The 14,314-nt window shown below is 45.6% G+C and overlaps 1 protein-coding gene across 1 annotated transcript in view; it reads right to left on the bottom strand.

Annotated features, from left to right (window-relative positions):
- SLC24A5 (solute carrier family 24 member 5) overlaps positions 1–14,314 on the bottom strand; it is a 236,251-nt gene that overhangs the window by 86,636 nt on the left and 135,301 nt on the right. The window contains exon 5 of the mRNA XM_069222490.1: positions 11,881–11,981. Within this exon, the coding sequence (XP_069078591.1) occupies positions 11,881–11,981 (101 nt within the window). The remainder of the gene's footprint in view (positions 1–11,880; positions 11,982–14,314) is intronic.

Below are 14,314 nucleotides of genomic sequence, written 5' to 3'. Positions count from 1 at the left end.
TCATGCACAGTTTTGTACAGCCTTTGTCTGAGCACAAGATGAAATGTTGTGCTAAAGAACGAATACATTCTCAGTAGATGGGCTACTGATAAAAATAATAAAACAGCACCAACAAAATGAAACTTTTGCTAAAATGATATAAGGAATAAAATGAATTGCAACTAGGTGAAACCAGAGCTAAAATAAATATGCCCTTGCAAGTTCTAAAATAACCCCTCGACTAAACCAACACATGAACCATCATACACTCACACAATCATCATCATTTACCAGAGGTCTGCACTGTTCGTCCAACAACCTAGTGGCCCCATCACATAAGTGAAAACATTTTTAAATTATCAATTACTCTTTAAAACAGATTTCATTTTTACTGCCAGGGGAAACACTTTTTGACTTAACCTCTTCTGTGCCTTGGACGAGATGATCTCGTCCAAGGCTACAGTTCCCCTGTGCCTTGGACGAGATCATCTCGTCCTAGGCACAGGGGAACTTGGGGGCGCGCTAGCGCGCCCCCCCCGTGCACCCCCCTCCTCCCCCCAGGCGGGGATGGAAGGGGAAGACCTTCCCCTTCCACCCCCGCCCCCCCCACGGCAATCCGATGACGTCAGCGCGCGCACAGCGCGCTGACGTCATCTAGTGTTGCCGGGCGCGCTGGAAGCCATTTGCTTCCAGCGCGTCTACCGAGGAGGACACGAAAGGTGAGTCCTCTTCGTTTTTGGGGGTCGGGGGTGGTGGGAAACAGACACGGGGGGAAAGGAAAGGGTTTTTCCTTTCCCCCGGTGCCTGTTTTCATTAGATTCCTGCTCCACGATCGCGGGCAGAGCCCGCGATCGTGGAGCAGGAATCTCCACTAGCCACCAGGGATTTATTTTTTTCAATATTTTGGGGGCGACCCCTTGGGCAAGGGTCGCCCCCCCCCGGGGGCAATTATTTTTAGTATTTCGCCCCCCCCTGGGGGCAGATCCGCCGTTTTTTCGGCGGATCTGCCCCCAGGGGGGGGCGAAAACCACTAGACACCAGGGATAGTGTTATTTTGCCATAATTTTGGGGGCGACCCCTTGGGCAAGGGTCGCCCCCCCCCGGGGGCAATTTTTTTTTGTATTTCGCCCCCCCCTGGGGGCAGATCTGCCGATTTTTCGGCGGATCTGCCCCCGGGGGGGGGCGAAAACCACTAGACACCAGGGATATAGTATTTTATGTTTATTTTGGGGACGACCCCCTTGGGCAAGGGTCGCCCCACCCCGGGGGCAATTTTTTTTTGTATTTCGCCCCCCCCTGGGGCAGATCCGCCGAATTTTCGGCGGATCTGTCCCCGGGGGGGGGGGGGGGGCGAAAACCACTAGACACCAGGGATTTTATATTTTGTGTATGTTTTGGGGGCGACCCCTTGGGCCAGGGTGGCCCCCCCGGGGAATTTTTATTTGTATTTAGCCCCCCCCCCCCGGGGGGCAGATCCGCTGATTTTTTGGCAGATCTGCCCCCGAGGGGGGTTGAAAACCACTAGACACCAGGGATTTATTTTTATTGTAAAGTTTTTTTTGGGGGGGCGACCCTTTGGGCAAGGGGCGTCCCACTGGGGGACACATTTTTTAGTATTTGCCCCCCCCTTCCCCCCACGGGGGCAGATTGCCAATTTTTGGGCTGATCTGCCGCCGGGGGGGGCGGGGGGGCAAAATCCACTAGACACCAGGGATTTTGTTTTTGTTGTTTATTTTGAGGGCAACCACTTGGGCAAGGGTCTCTCCCCTGGGGAGTTTTTTTTTTCTGTTTCGGCCCCCCGATGGCAGACCAGTCATTTTTTGGACGATCTGGCCCCGGGGGGGTGGAAGCACACTAGGCGCCAGGGATTGTGTGGTGTGTGTGTAATTTTGTAGGCCCATCTGCCCCCAAGGAGGGCAGAAACCACCAATACGGCAGGGATTTTTTTGTTTTGTGCTGGGGGTGCCCCCTTTGGGAAGGGTTGCCCCCTAAAAGGGGGCACAGAGGTGTTGCCCATTTCGGCTAATTTTTTTACGCCCATCTACCCCCGAGGGGGGGCAGGATCCACTTAGGTACCAGGGACAACTTCTAAGTTCTTGGTGGTGGGGTGTTTGTCAACAGGCAAAGTATTTGTATTTGTGATTATAACAATTTATTTCTTCTTTTTCTTCTAGTTCAACGCTTTTGCTTCCTTTGCTGTGGATCTTAGCGGTTTTGGCAGTAGTTGTCCAGTGGTTTGCATAGCTGCATGTTTTAGGTAAGTGAAAGCAATTTACTCCAAAGGAGTATTGTTGACATGCATGAATGACATGTTTGTAGGTGGTGTACTAAATGCAGTATTGTGTGTTTGACATTGTCCTTAGATTTGAGCACAGTGATGTTTGTGTTGTCATATGTCTAATTTGCTTTTTTCTTTTTTCTTTTTAGTGGGATATCATTGGTGATTGCTGTGTCTGTGCAGAGTAGTTGCTTGGTGAGTAGCTATTTCAGGCAACTGAGTGGTATAGTTTTTTGTAGTACATAACTCTTTGTGATAAAGCTACACTTTGTTTATTACTTATTTTAGTGCTAGTTGTTGTTGGCAATCCATTTGTTGTTAGGATCATGGCTAGCCGCAAAGTGACCGCTCAGCAGGTTGTTCGCATGCTCTTTGAGTCGTCTTCAGACCATGATTACGACACTGACTCTGCATCTGAGGCAGAGGAGGAAGCAGGAGATTCTGGAAGTGAGTTTTCTGTCCAAGAGTATTCTTCTGATGAGGAAGCTACTCTCAGTGCAGATGAAGGGCCTGAGTTAGAGGAGGACATTGATGTGCCAAGAGTGCAGCAGCCTGGGGCTGAAGGGTTTCCCATTAGAAGACCTGACACCTGGAGTGCCCCAAACATGGAGCAGCCACAGTTACCTGCATTTACTAGTCTCCCAGGGTGTAGAGTTAATACGGAAAACTTTCTGCCTGTCCATTTCTTTCACTTGTTTATGGACGATGTATTTTTGGAAGAGATTGTGGAGCAGACAAATGTGTATGCAGAGCAATATTTGCGGGACAACGCTGCCAGACTTAAGCCTCAGTCTAGAGCTACTCATTGGGTTCCCACATATCTGGAAGAGATGAAAAGGTTTTTAGGTTTGTCTTTTTTGATGGGGTTGATCAGGAAGCCGTCACTGGCTTCTTATTGGTCTACTAGTCCCTTGATGGCAACTGCTATATTTCCTGCAACTATGACACGTAATCGGTATTTGCTTCTTCTTCGTATGCTGCATTTTGTAGACAATGCTTTAGCCTTGCCACGAGATCACCCTGATTGTGACCGCCTTTTTAAGATTAGGCCTGTCCTTGATCATTTTGTGGATCGGTTTTCAGAGGTCTATGTTCCAGGCAAAGAGATAAGTGTGGACGAGTCTTTGGTCCTTTTCAAGGGGCGTTTAGTTTTTAAGCAGTACATCCCTAGTAAGAGGGCACGGTATGGGATTAAATTGTATCTGCTGTCAGAAAGCAGTACAGGATATGTTTATAATTTCCGGGTCTACACTGGTAGGGATTCCAGTATTGACCCTCCTGGTTGTCCGGCCACTTTTGGAGTTAGCGAAAAAATTGTGTGGGAACTTGCTAGACGGCTGTTTAACAAAGGTCACCATTTGTACGTAGATAATTTCTACACTGGAGTGCAGTTGTTCAAGGAGTTGTTTAGGGTGGACACTGTTGCTTGTGGCACAATCCGTTCTAACTGCAAAGGCTATCCAAGGGAGCTTGTCTGTAAAAAACTTGAGAGGGGACAGTGCAGTGCCTTGCGGAATAATGAGCTGTTAGCTATGAAATTTTCAGACAGGAGGGATGTGTACATGCTATCGACCATCCATGATGAGAGTACTTCCCCTGTGGCTGTTTGGGGTCAGGTTGCGGAAGTGCGCAAACCTGCGTGCATTTTGGACTACAATAGGCACATGGGTGGTGTTGATAGAGTAGATCAGAGGTTGGAACCTTACACTGCTCTTCGTAAGTCCTATGTGTGGTATAAAAAGTTGGCCCTACATTTATTTCATTTGGCAACTTTTAATGCCTTTATTGTATACAAGGATTGTTCACCTGAGTCAAGGATGACTTTTGTTAAATTTCAGGAGTCGGTGATAGAAAGCCTTATTGTGGTGGAACCGGCAAGAGTTCCTAGAGTAGAAGTGGTGGAGGATGTGGCTAGATTGAAAGATCGGCACTTTCCAGATCACATTCCTCCCACTCCCAAAAAAGACATGCCCACAAAGAAATGTAGAGTATGTGCCCGGAGATCAATCCGGAGGGAGAGCCGGATGTACTGCCCCGAATGCCCTTCAAAGCCTGGGCTGTGTGTGCCTAGCTGTTTTAGAAGTTACCACACAAGGAAAAACTTTTGGGAAATACCGTGAGCGTAAGCTGTCTGTTTTATATTTTCCACGGTTGGCATCTGTCGTGTATTTAGTTTGAGGTTTTGTGTTTGTAGTTTTGTGCCTATTTTATAATTAGTAGTTTATTTGTTGTTTATAAATAAAAAAAAGTGATTGCGGTGTGCGTGGGGTGGCGCTTGGCTGGCGGTGTGCGTGGGGTGGCGGTGTGCGTGGGGTGGCGCTTGGCTGGCGGTGTGCGTGGGGTGGCGCTTGGCTGGCGGTGTGCGTGGGGTGGCGCTTGGCTGGCGGTGCCAGCCAAACGGCAGTCCACACTCCCATCAGCTGGTGTGATTCTTGTATCAGGCATGTGGCGTATGTAAGTGATGGGCCCTTGAGTGGCGCGGTCTGTCGATGTGAGTGTTGTAATGTGCTGGGCCCGTGGCTGGCGGTGTGAATGGTCTTGTGCGTGTCATGTATGAAAGGTGTGTGAATGGACTGTAAAGCGGTTGGTGCCTTGTCGCGGCTTTACAGCTCACGAGCTGTGAGTCATTGGTTCACTTTTTTGCCTTTCAGTTATTAGCAGTGCATTTCATTTTTGTGAAATCTCTTGTTAATAAAATTTTATCCACTGAACCATCACTCACCCTCGTGCCAAATCCAACCAGTATGTGTTGTAAAAAATGACAAAACCTGCTCCGCTGTAATCAGGCGTCGCAGCACACCTGTGACACGCTAGGTGCCTCGGTGGGACCCCGATGATGAAGCATGCCACCAACTTGGTTGGTGGGTGAGGGGTCTTCTTCACATAACCTAAGTGTTTCTTTTCACTATTTTAGTGTTTGGCACATCACGGACGTATGTGCACACATCAAAATGATATATTGCAAAAATACCTATCCCTTCTATCTCTTCAGGTTTTGGGCCTTATTCTGTTGCAGGCACCTGGCCCACCCACACAAGTGAGGTATCATTTTTATCGGGAGACTTGGGGGAATGCTGGGTGGAAGGAAATTTGTGGCTCCTCTCAGATTCCAGAACTTTCTGCCACAGAAATGAGAGGAAAAAGTGTTTTTTTGGCCAAATTTTGAGGTTTGCAAAGGATTCTGGGTAACAGAACCTGGTCCGAGCCCCGCAAGTCACCCCTCCTTGGATTCCCCTAGGTCTCTAGTTTTCAGAAATGCACAGGTTTGGTAGGTTTCCCTAGGTGCCCGCTGAGCTACAGGCCAAAATTCACAGGTAGGCACTGTTTTCTTCCAAAATTTTGGTTGTGTCCACGTTGCGCTTTGGGGCGTTTCCTGTCGCGGCCGCTAGGCCTACCCACGCAAGTGAGGTATCATTTTTATCGGGAGACATGGGGGAACGCTGGGTGGAAGGAAATTTGTGGCTCCTCTCAGATTCCAGAACTTTCTGCCACAGAAATGTGAGGAACATGTGTTTTTTTAGCCAAATTTTGAGGTTTGCAAAGGATTCTGGGTAACAGAACCTGGTCCGAGCCCCGCAAGTCACCCCTCCTTGGATTCCCCTAGGTCTCTAGATTTCAGAAATGCACAGGTTTGGTAGGTTTCCCTAGGTGGCGGCTGAGCTAGAGGCCAAAATCTACAGGTAGTCACTTTGCTAAAAACAGCTCTGTTTTCTGTGATATGTCCACGTTGTGTTTTGGGGCATATCCTGTCGCGGGCGCTAGGCCTACCCACACAAGTGAGGTATCATTTTTATCGGGAGACGTGGGGGAACGCTGGGTGGAAGGAAATTTGTGGCTCCTCTCAGATTCCAGAACTTTCTGCCACAGAAATGTGAGGAACATGTGTTTTTTTAGCCAAATTTTGAGGTTTGCAAAGGATTCTGGGTAACAGAACCTGGTCCGAGCCACACAAGTCACCCCTCCTTGGATTCCCCTAGGTCTCTAGATTTCAGAAATGCACAGGTTTGGTAGGTTTCCCTAGGTGGCGGCTGAGCTAGAGGCCAAAATCTACAGGTAGTCACTTTGCTAAAAACAGCTCTGTTTTCTGTGATATGTCCACGTTGTGTTTTGGGGCATATCCTGTTGCGGGCGCTAGGCCTACCCACACAAGTGAGGTATCATTTTTATCGGGAGACGTGGGGGAACGCTGGGTGGAAGGAAATTTGTGGCTCCTCTCAGATTCCAGAACTTTCTGCCACAGAAATTTGAGGAACATGTGTTTTTTTAGCCAAATTTTGAGGTTTGCAAAGGATTCTGGGTAACAGAACCTGGTCCGAGCCACACAAGTCACCCCTCTTTGGATTCCCCTAGGTCTCTAGTTTTCAGAAATGCATAGGTTTGGTAGGTTTCCCTAGGTGGCGGCTGAGCTAGAGGCCAAAATCTACAGGTAGTCACTTTGCTAAAAACAGCTCTGTTTTCTGTGATATGTCCACGTTGTGTTTTGGGGCATATCCTGTCGCGGGCGCTAGGCCTACCCACACAAGTGAGGTATCATTTTTATCGGGAGACGTGGGGGAACGCTGGGTGGAAGGAAATTTGTGGCTCCTCTCAGATTCCAGAACTTTCTGCCACAGAAATGTGAGGAACATGTGTTTTTTTAGCCAAATTTTGAGGTTTGCAAAGGATTCTGGGTAACAGAACCTGGTCCGAGCCACACAAGTCACCCCTCCTTGGATTCCCCTAGGTCTCTAGTTTTCAGAAATGCACAGGTTTGGTAGGTTTCCCTAGGTGGCGGCTGAGCTAGAGGCCAAAATCTACAGGTAGTCACTTTGCTAAAAACAGCTCTGTTTTCTGTGATATGTCCACGTTGTGTTTTGGGGCATATCCTGTCGCGGGCGCTAGGCCTACCCACACAAGTGAGGTATCATTTTTATCGGGAGACGTGGGGGAACGCTGGGTGGAAGGAAATTTGTGGCTCCTCTCAGATTCCAGAACTTTCTGCCACAGAAATGTGAGGAACATGTGTTTTTTTAGCCAAATTTTGAGGTTTGCAAAGGATTCTGGGTAACAGAACCTGGTCCGAGCCACACAAGTCACCCCTCCTTGGATTCCCCTAGGTCTCTAGTTTTCAGAAATGCATAGGTTTGGTAGGTTTCCCTAGGTGGCGGCTGAGCTAGAGGCCAAAATCTACAGGTAGTCACTTTGCTAAAAACAGCTCTGTTTTCTGTGATATGTCCACGTTGTGTTTTGGGGCATATCCTGTCGCGGGCGCTAGGCCTACCCACACAAGTGAGGTATCATTTTTATCGGGAGACGTGGGGGAACGCTGGGTGGAAGGAAATTTGTGGCTCCTCTCAGATTCCAGAACTTTCTGCCACAGAAATGTGAGGAACATGTGTTTTTTTAGCCAAATTTTGAGGTTTGCAAAGGATTCTGGGTAACAGAACCTGGTCCGAGCCACACAAGTCACCCCTCCTTGGATTCCCCTAGGCCTCTAGTTTTCAGAAATGCACAGGTTTGGTAGGTTTCCCTAGGTGGCGGCTGAGCTAGAGGCCAAAATCTACAGGTAGTCACTTTGCTAAAAACAGCTCTGTTTTCTGTGATATGTCCACGTTGTGTTTTGGGGCATATCCTGTCGCGGGCGCTAGGCCTACCCACACAAGTGAGGTATCATTTTTATCGGGAGACGTGGGGGAACGCTGGGTGGAAGGAAATTTGTGTCTCCTCTCAGATTCCAGAACTTTCTGCCACAGAAATGTGAGGAACATGTGTTTTTTTAGCCAAATTTTGAGGTTTGCAAAGGATTCTGGGTAACAGAACCTGGTCCGAGCCCCGCAAGTCACCCCTCCTTGGATCCCCCTAGGTCTCTAGTTTTCAGAAATGCACAGGTTTGGTAGGTTTCCCTAGGTGGCGGCTGAGCTAGAGGCCAAAATCTACAGGTAGTCACTTTGCTAAAAACAGCTCTGTTTTCTGTGATATGTCCACGTTGTGTTTTGGGGCATATCCTGTCGCGGGCGCTAGGCCTACCCACACAAGTGAGGTATCATTTTTATCGGGAGACATGGGGGAACGCTGGGTGGAAGGAAATTTGTGGCTCCTCTCAGATTCCAGAACTTTCTGCCACAGAAATGTGAGGAACATGTGTTTTTTTAGCCAAATTTTGAGGTTTGCAAAGGATTCTAGGTAACAGAACCTGGTCCGAGCCAAACAAGTCACCCCTCCTTGGATTCCCCTAGGTCTCTAGTTTTCAGAAATGCATAGGTTTGGTAGGTTTCCCTAGGTGGCGGCTGAGCTAGAGGCCAAAATCTACAGGTAGTCACTTTGCTAAAAACAGCTCTGTTTTCTGTGATATGTCCACGTTGTGTTTTGGGGCATATCCTGTCGCGGGCGCTAGGCCTACCCACACAAGTGAGGTATCATTTTTATCGGGAGACGTGGGGGAACGCTGGGTGGAAGGAAATTTGTGGCTCCTCTCAGATTCCAGAACTTTCTGCCACAGAAATGTGAGGAACATGTGTTTTTTTAGCCAAATTTTGAGGTTTGCAAAGGATTCTGGGTAACCAAACCTGGTCCGAGCCACACAAGTTACCCCTCCTTGGATTCCCCTAGGTCTCTAGTTTTCAGAAATGCACAGGTTTGGTAGGTTTCCCTAGGTGGCGGCTGAGCTACAGGCCAAAATCTACAGGTAGTCACTTTGCTAAAAACAGCTCTGTTTTCTGTGATGTGTCCAGGTTGTGTTTTGGGGCATATCCTGTCGCGGGCGCTAGGCCTACCCACACAAGTGAGGTATCATTTTTATCGGGAGACGTGGGGGAATGCTGGGTGGAAGGAAATTTGTCGCTCCTCTCAGATTCCAGAACTTTCTGCCACAGAAATGTGAGGAACATGTGTTTTTTTAGCCAAATGTTGAGGTTTGCAAAGGATTCTGGGTAACAGAACCTGGTCCGAGCCACACAAGTCACCCCTCCTTGGATTCCCCTAGGTCTCTAGTTTTCAGAAATGCACAGGTTTGGTAGGTTTCCCTAGGTGGCGGCTGAGCTACAGGCCAAAATCTACAGGTAGTCACTTTGCTAAAAACAGCTCTGTTTTCTGTGATGTGTCCAGGTTGTGTTTTGGGGCATATCCTGTCGCGGGCGCTAGGCCTACCCACACAAGTGAGGTATCATTTTTATCGGGAGACGTGGGGGAATGCTGGGTGGAAGGAAATTTGTCGCTCCTCTCAGATTCCAGAACTTTCTGCCACAGAAATGTGAGGAACATGTGTTTTTTTAGCCAAATTTTGAGGTTTGCAAAGGATTCTGGGTAACAGAACCTGGTCCGAGCCACACAAGTCACCCCTCCTTGGATTCCCCTAGGTCTCTAGTTTTCAGAAATGCACAGGTTTGGTAGGTTTCCCTAGGTGGCGGCTGAGCTAGAGGCCAAAATCTACAGGTAGTCACTTTGCTAAAAACAGCTCTGTTTTCTGTGATGTGTCCACGTTGTGTTTTGGGGCATATCCTGTCGCGGGCGCTAGGCCTAGCCACACAAGTGAGGTATCATTTTTATCGGGAGACTTGGGGGAACATAGAATAGCAAAACAAGTGTTATTGCCCCTTGTCTTTCTCTACATTTATTCCTTCCAAATATAGGGGTGTGTGTAAAAAAGACATCTATTTGAGAAATTCCATGTAATTCACGTGCTACTATGGTCACCCCGGAATTCAGAGATGTGCAAATAACCACTGCTCCTCAACACCTTATCTTGTGCCCTTTTTGGAAATGCAAAGGTTTTCTTGATAGCTATTTTTTACTCCTTATATTTCAGCAAATGAATTACTGTATACCCGGTATAGAATGAAAACGCACTGCAGGGTGCAGCTCATTTATTGGCGCTGGGTTCCTCGGGTTCTTGATGAACCTACAAACCCTATATATCCCCACAACCAGAGGAGTCCAGCAGACGTAACGCTATATTGCTTTCGATAATCTGACATTGCAGGGAAAAGTTACAGAGTAAAAAGTAGAGAAAAATTGATGTTTTTTTCACCTCAATTTCAATATTTTTCTTTTTCAGCTGTTATTTTCTGTAGGAAACCCTTGTAGGATCTACACAAATGACCCCTTGCTGAATTCAGAATTTTGTCTACTTTTCAGAAATGTTTAGGTTTCTGGGATCCAGCATTGGTTTCATGACCATTCCTGTCACTGACTGGAAGGAGGCTGAAAGCACAAAAAATTGCACAAATGGGGTATGCTCCAGTAAAATGCCAAAATTGTGTTGAAAAATTGGGTTTTCGGATTCAAGTCTGCCTGTTCCTGAAAGCTGGGAAGCTGCTGAGTTTAGCACCGTAGACCCTTTGTTGATGCCATTTTCAGGGGAAAAACCACAAGCCTTCTTCTGCAGCCCCTTTTTCCAATTTTTTTGAAAAAAACGAAATTTTCACTGTATTTTGGCCAATTTCTTGACCTCCTTCAGGGGAACCCACAAAGTCTGGGTACCTTTAGAATCCCTAGGATGTTGGAAAAAAAGGACGCAAATTTGGCTTGGTTAGCTTATGTGGACAAAAAGTTATGAGGGCCTAAGCGCGAACTGCCCCAAATAGGCAAAAAAAGGCCTGGCACAGGAGGGGGAAAAGGCCTGGCAGCGAAGGGGTTAATAGAACGGGGTGAAGGTGCACTACATGTAGGTATTTCAGAGACTTTTTATGGCGAAGCAACTATTAAAGTATTAGTAAATCTTAACTCCCTATTAACTAAAGTTTTTTCTTGTAATATATATGTAAATCTGTTTGGATCTGTATATATGGTTCATGCCATATGGTTGTCTGGTGTTTAGAACAATAAACAACACTTAACCAGAGCACAAGGTGTAATATCAGTTTATTATAAATGAGTTACATTACAGAAAGGGCCCAGTTGTAAAGTTATTGAAATATACAATGGTGAGGGAGAAAATCCAGATTTCTCGAGCAGCTTTTACCATGATAATAACATGAATTTATAAGCAATGTGTGAATATATGTTTATTAGTACGCCTATATCAAATAGCATGTTTTATTGGATCCATTTATTCTTATTGCATGGCTTATATATCTATAGGCAGATGATAGAATGCATTGTGCTATTTAATAACGTCTTTGACAGTGATTCATATGAGGTTACTTTGCAGCTTTGGGGGCTTGGTTAATGCTTTTTGCTGTTTTTCGTGGTGGAGAAGTTATGAAAAAAGTATTCGAAAGAGATTTTTCCCAAGGGATTACATCACTGTTGTAACATAGAATCAGATGAAGGATGAGATGTGAGGAGATGTCTAGGTGTTTCTCTCTGTAAAGTGATTGTAACATGAAATACCCGAGGAAGTAAGCGTAGTTTGTCTAGTCTAATGAGGTTCACTTTGACCTTTGCATTTTAATAATACAATAATATTGATATTCGTATCACTTAGCTTGTTCCAAAAACAATGGCTATAAATATATGTTTATTTTCAGTGACTAAAGGTAAATATTCAGTACCACCTATGACCTTTACCCCTACACTCTAACTGCTCAGTGTTACACTTTCATGTTTCCAGTGTGTGCCATTAGAACGAAGGGGAATTCATAACTATTGATGGTACAATCAATGGCAACCAATAACCTCCTTTTATAAATGTACGTCAAACTTACCAGTATACTTTGTTGTCAAATATAATAGCAATGACTGCTACTACGCTGATTGCGTAGGCCAGGCAGTCTCGAAACAAGGGCCAGCAGGACAGCCTGGAAACCTGCAGAGAAGAGACATTGCTGTATCACAGGCTGCTGCAACATAATTTCTCTGCTATCAATGTTTTCGAGATACTAATTATTATGTATTTTCACAATAACCGGGATATTGACAATTCCATTAGATCAACACATTTGCAATTGTCCCCGTCTAGTTTACTTTCTGCTTTTTCACCTTAGTTAAATAATGAAAACATAAGAGTAGAACATGCTGACAGCCAGAAAACGTACACGGATATATTCCAGTTCTTTTTGCGTTTAGTAAAATTTGATTGTGCGTTCTCTCACAAGCAGGTGTGACGTTTCTGGATTCAGGAACGATTTGATCCTTAAGGATTGATTGCTTTCCTAACATTCTGGTACTTACAATAGTGAATGAACAGTAGCTATAAATCCATCTAACTCCCAATAAAATTGTAAACCCTATGCAAAAGACAGAACATTATTAGTCTGAAAGGATAGGAAAGGAACACACCGTCTTTATTTATTAAGAGAGTTAGGAGTCAGTCATCGGAAAGGGTTTGTAAGGGGGCCTTTGAGGATACAACACACTTCAAAAAGCATTTTGTCTTGCGAGGCAGATGTAACTTGTATTCCAGGCTATGTTAGGACAGGATCATGCTAACCTCGCAATCTTAAAACGTGCGGTTCTATAAAAGACTATAGATTGACAGCACACTTGATTTACGCCCTGATTACAAAATCTGTAGAATTTACTTACATTTGATTTTTTTTTTTAAAGTTCAACAAATCCCAAAATTCTCAAGGCGATGGGCGAGTGATGTATTCCAGATGGAAAGATTTAGGCAAAGGTGGCGTTTCTTGCGAGAGAAAAGGCGAGGAGATTGTCAGCGATGTCGATGTACACAACGTAAATAAATGCTGAACGTTGCTGCGCTCAGTAAAGATCTGCCCTCCCCACAAACAGGAGTTTTTCAAAGGCGCATAAGTCATCAAGTTGATGTTGGAAACTGCAGTAGTTTCAGAAGCCTTGTGCGCTGCTTATGCACAAGTACGTGTGTTCTGATGTGCCGCCTCTCTGATGGAAGCCTTAGGCTTCCAGGTTCTTTAGGTGTGGCCGGACTAACCCGTTAGTTCATCTATTCAGAGTTCACCTGAAAGGGTGGGCTTCACGCTACCCGAAACTGAGTTGTGGTAAATCTTTTTTTCCAGCCCTAAACTCTTCTTTGAAACACGCGGCTGCTGCAGTTAATTGTCGGAAAACATACTGAGGCGGCGTAATCCTGAAACCATCGCGTGCCTCTTCAATCCATTTGAAGCCACTCCCTGTCCCTTTAGCTCAGTCTTCAAGCCTTCTGCGTTCTCCCTTTGTAACGCTTTTTCGTTTTTCCCTTCCTCATTCTTTCCCATATATGTCTCACAGCAAATGCTCGAGATAGAAGAATAAGCGCCGGCCCTCAAAAATAAGTGCCGGTGCTCAGCACCGGCAACAACAAGCTCAAATTAAGCCGTGTTTTTTTGTCACAATGAATGGTTAAGAGGCTTCTGTTCTGGAGTCTGTCCCAGCCAAGAGTTTTAGATTGCAAACTATGTCAGTGTGAAATTTCCACAGAAAATAACACTGATGGTTAGTAACCTTGAAAGAGAGATGACCTACAGGGTAACAACACGGTTCTTAGCATTAATTGGCAGGAAAATACAGTGATCGACGAAGTCAGCACACAAGTTTAGGTAGCTGATCTACAGGAATTGTGGCTTATCAACAACAGGGCAGAATCTGTTTTGTTCATTCATTTTTAAATGAACCAGAGAGTAGATTAAGCATATGACATTTGGATCATTGTACAGAGGCCCATGTACAGCACTGTGTGAAAGCAGTCTTTACAAGTTCAAATAAGGTAAACAAGGCTAAATATAAATAGCAAAAGGTGCTTCGGAGAGAACTGATCCATGGGATATGTGCCCGCAGTACAAGAATGTGTCTTAGCATACTTGCATGCAACAGACTTTAAATAAAAGTGATTGCAAAGAGTATGTGGGAAACCCCTGCAACAAATTGCAGGAGTGGGAATAGAGTTTGGTGATTTAAATTTCAAAATCTGTGGGATGTTTACACGGGGGCTGCCTTTAAATGTCTTTGAAGTGCAATTTCCCATTGGGAGCAGATAGAGATCTGGAGTTTGGTCTCTCTGAATTCACAATTTAAAAATAGATCTTGTGGTAGAGTTGGTTTTTAGATTGTCTGTTTGAAAATGCCACTTTTAGAAAGTGGGCATTTTCTTGCTTAACCATTCTGTGCCACTGCCTGCCTGTGGAATCCACGTGTTGGTCAGACTGACAGTTGGGCTGTTTGTGAATTCCATCTAGACAGTGA

Source organism: Pleurodeles waltl, chromosome 3_1, assembly GCF_031143425.1.
Source record: "Pleurodeles waltl isolate 20211129_DDA chromosome 3_1, aPleWal1.hap1.20221129, whole genome shotgun sequence".
Taxonomy (NCBI): Eukaryota; Metazoa; Chordata; class Amphibia; order Caudata; family Salamandridae; genus Pleurodeles; species Pleurodeles waltl.
This window is presented reverse-complemented; position numbering and strand designations above follow the sequence as displayed.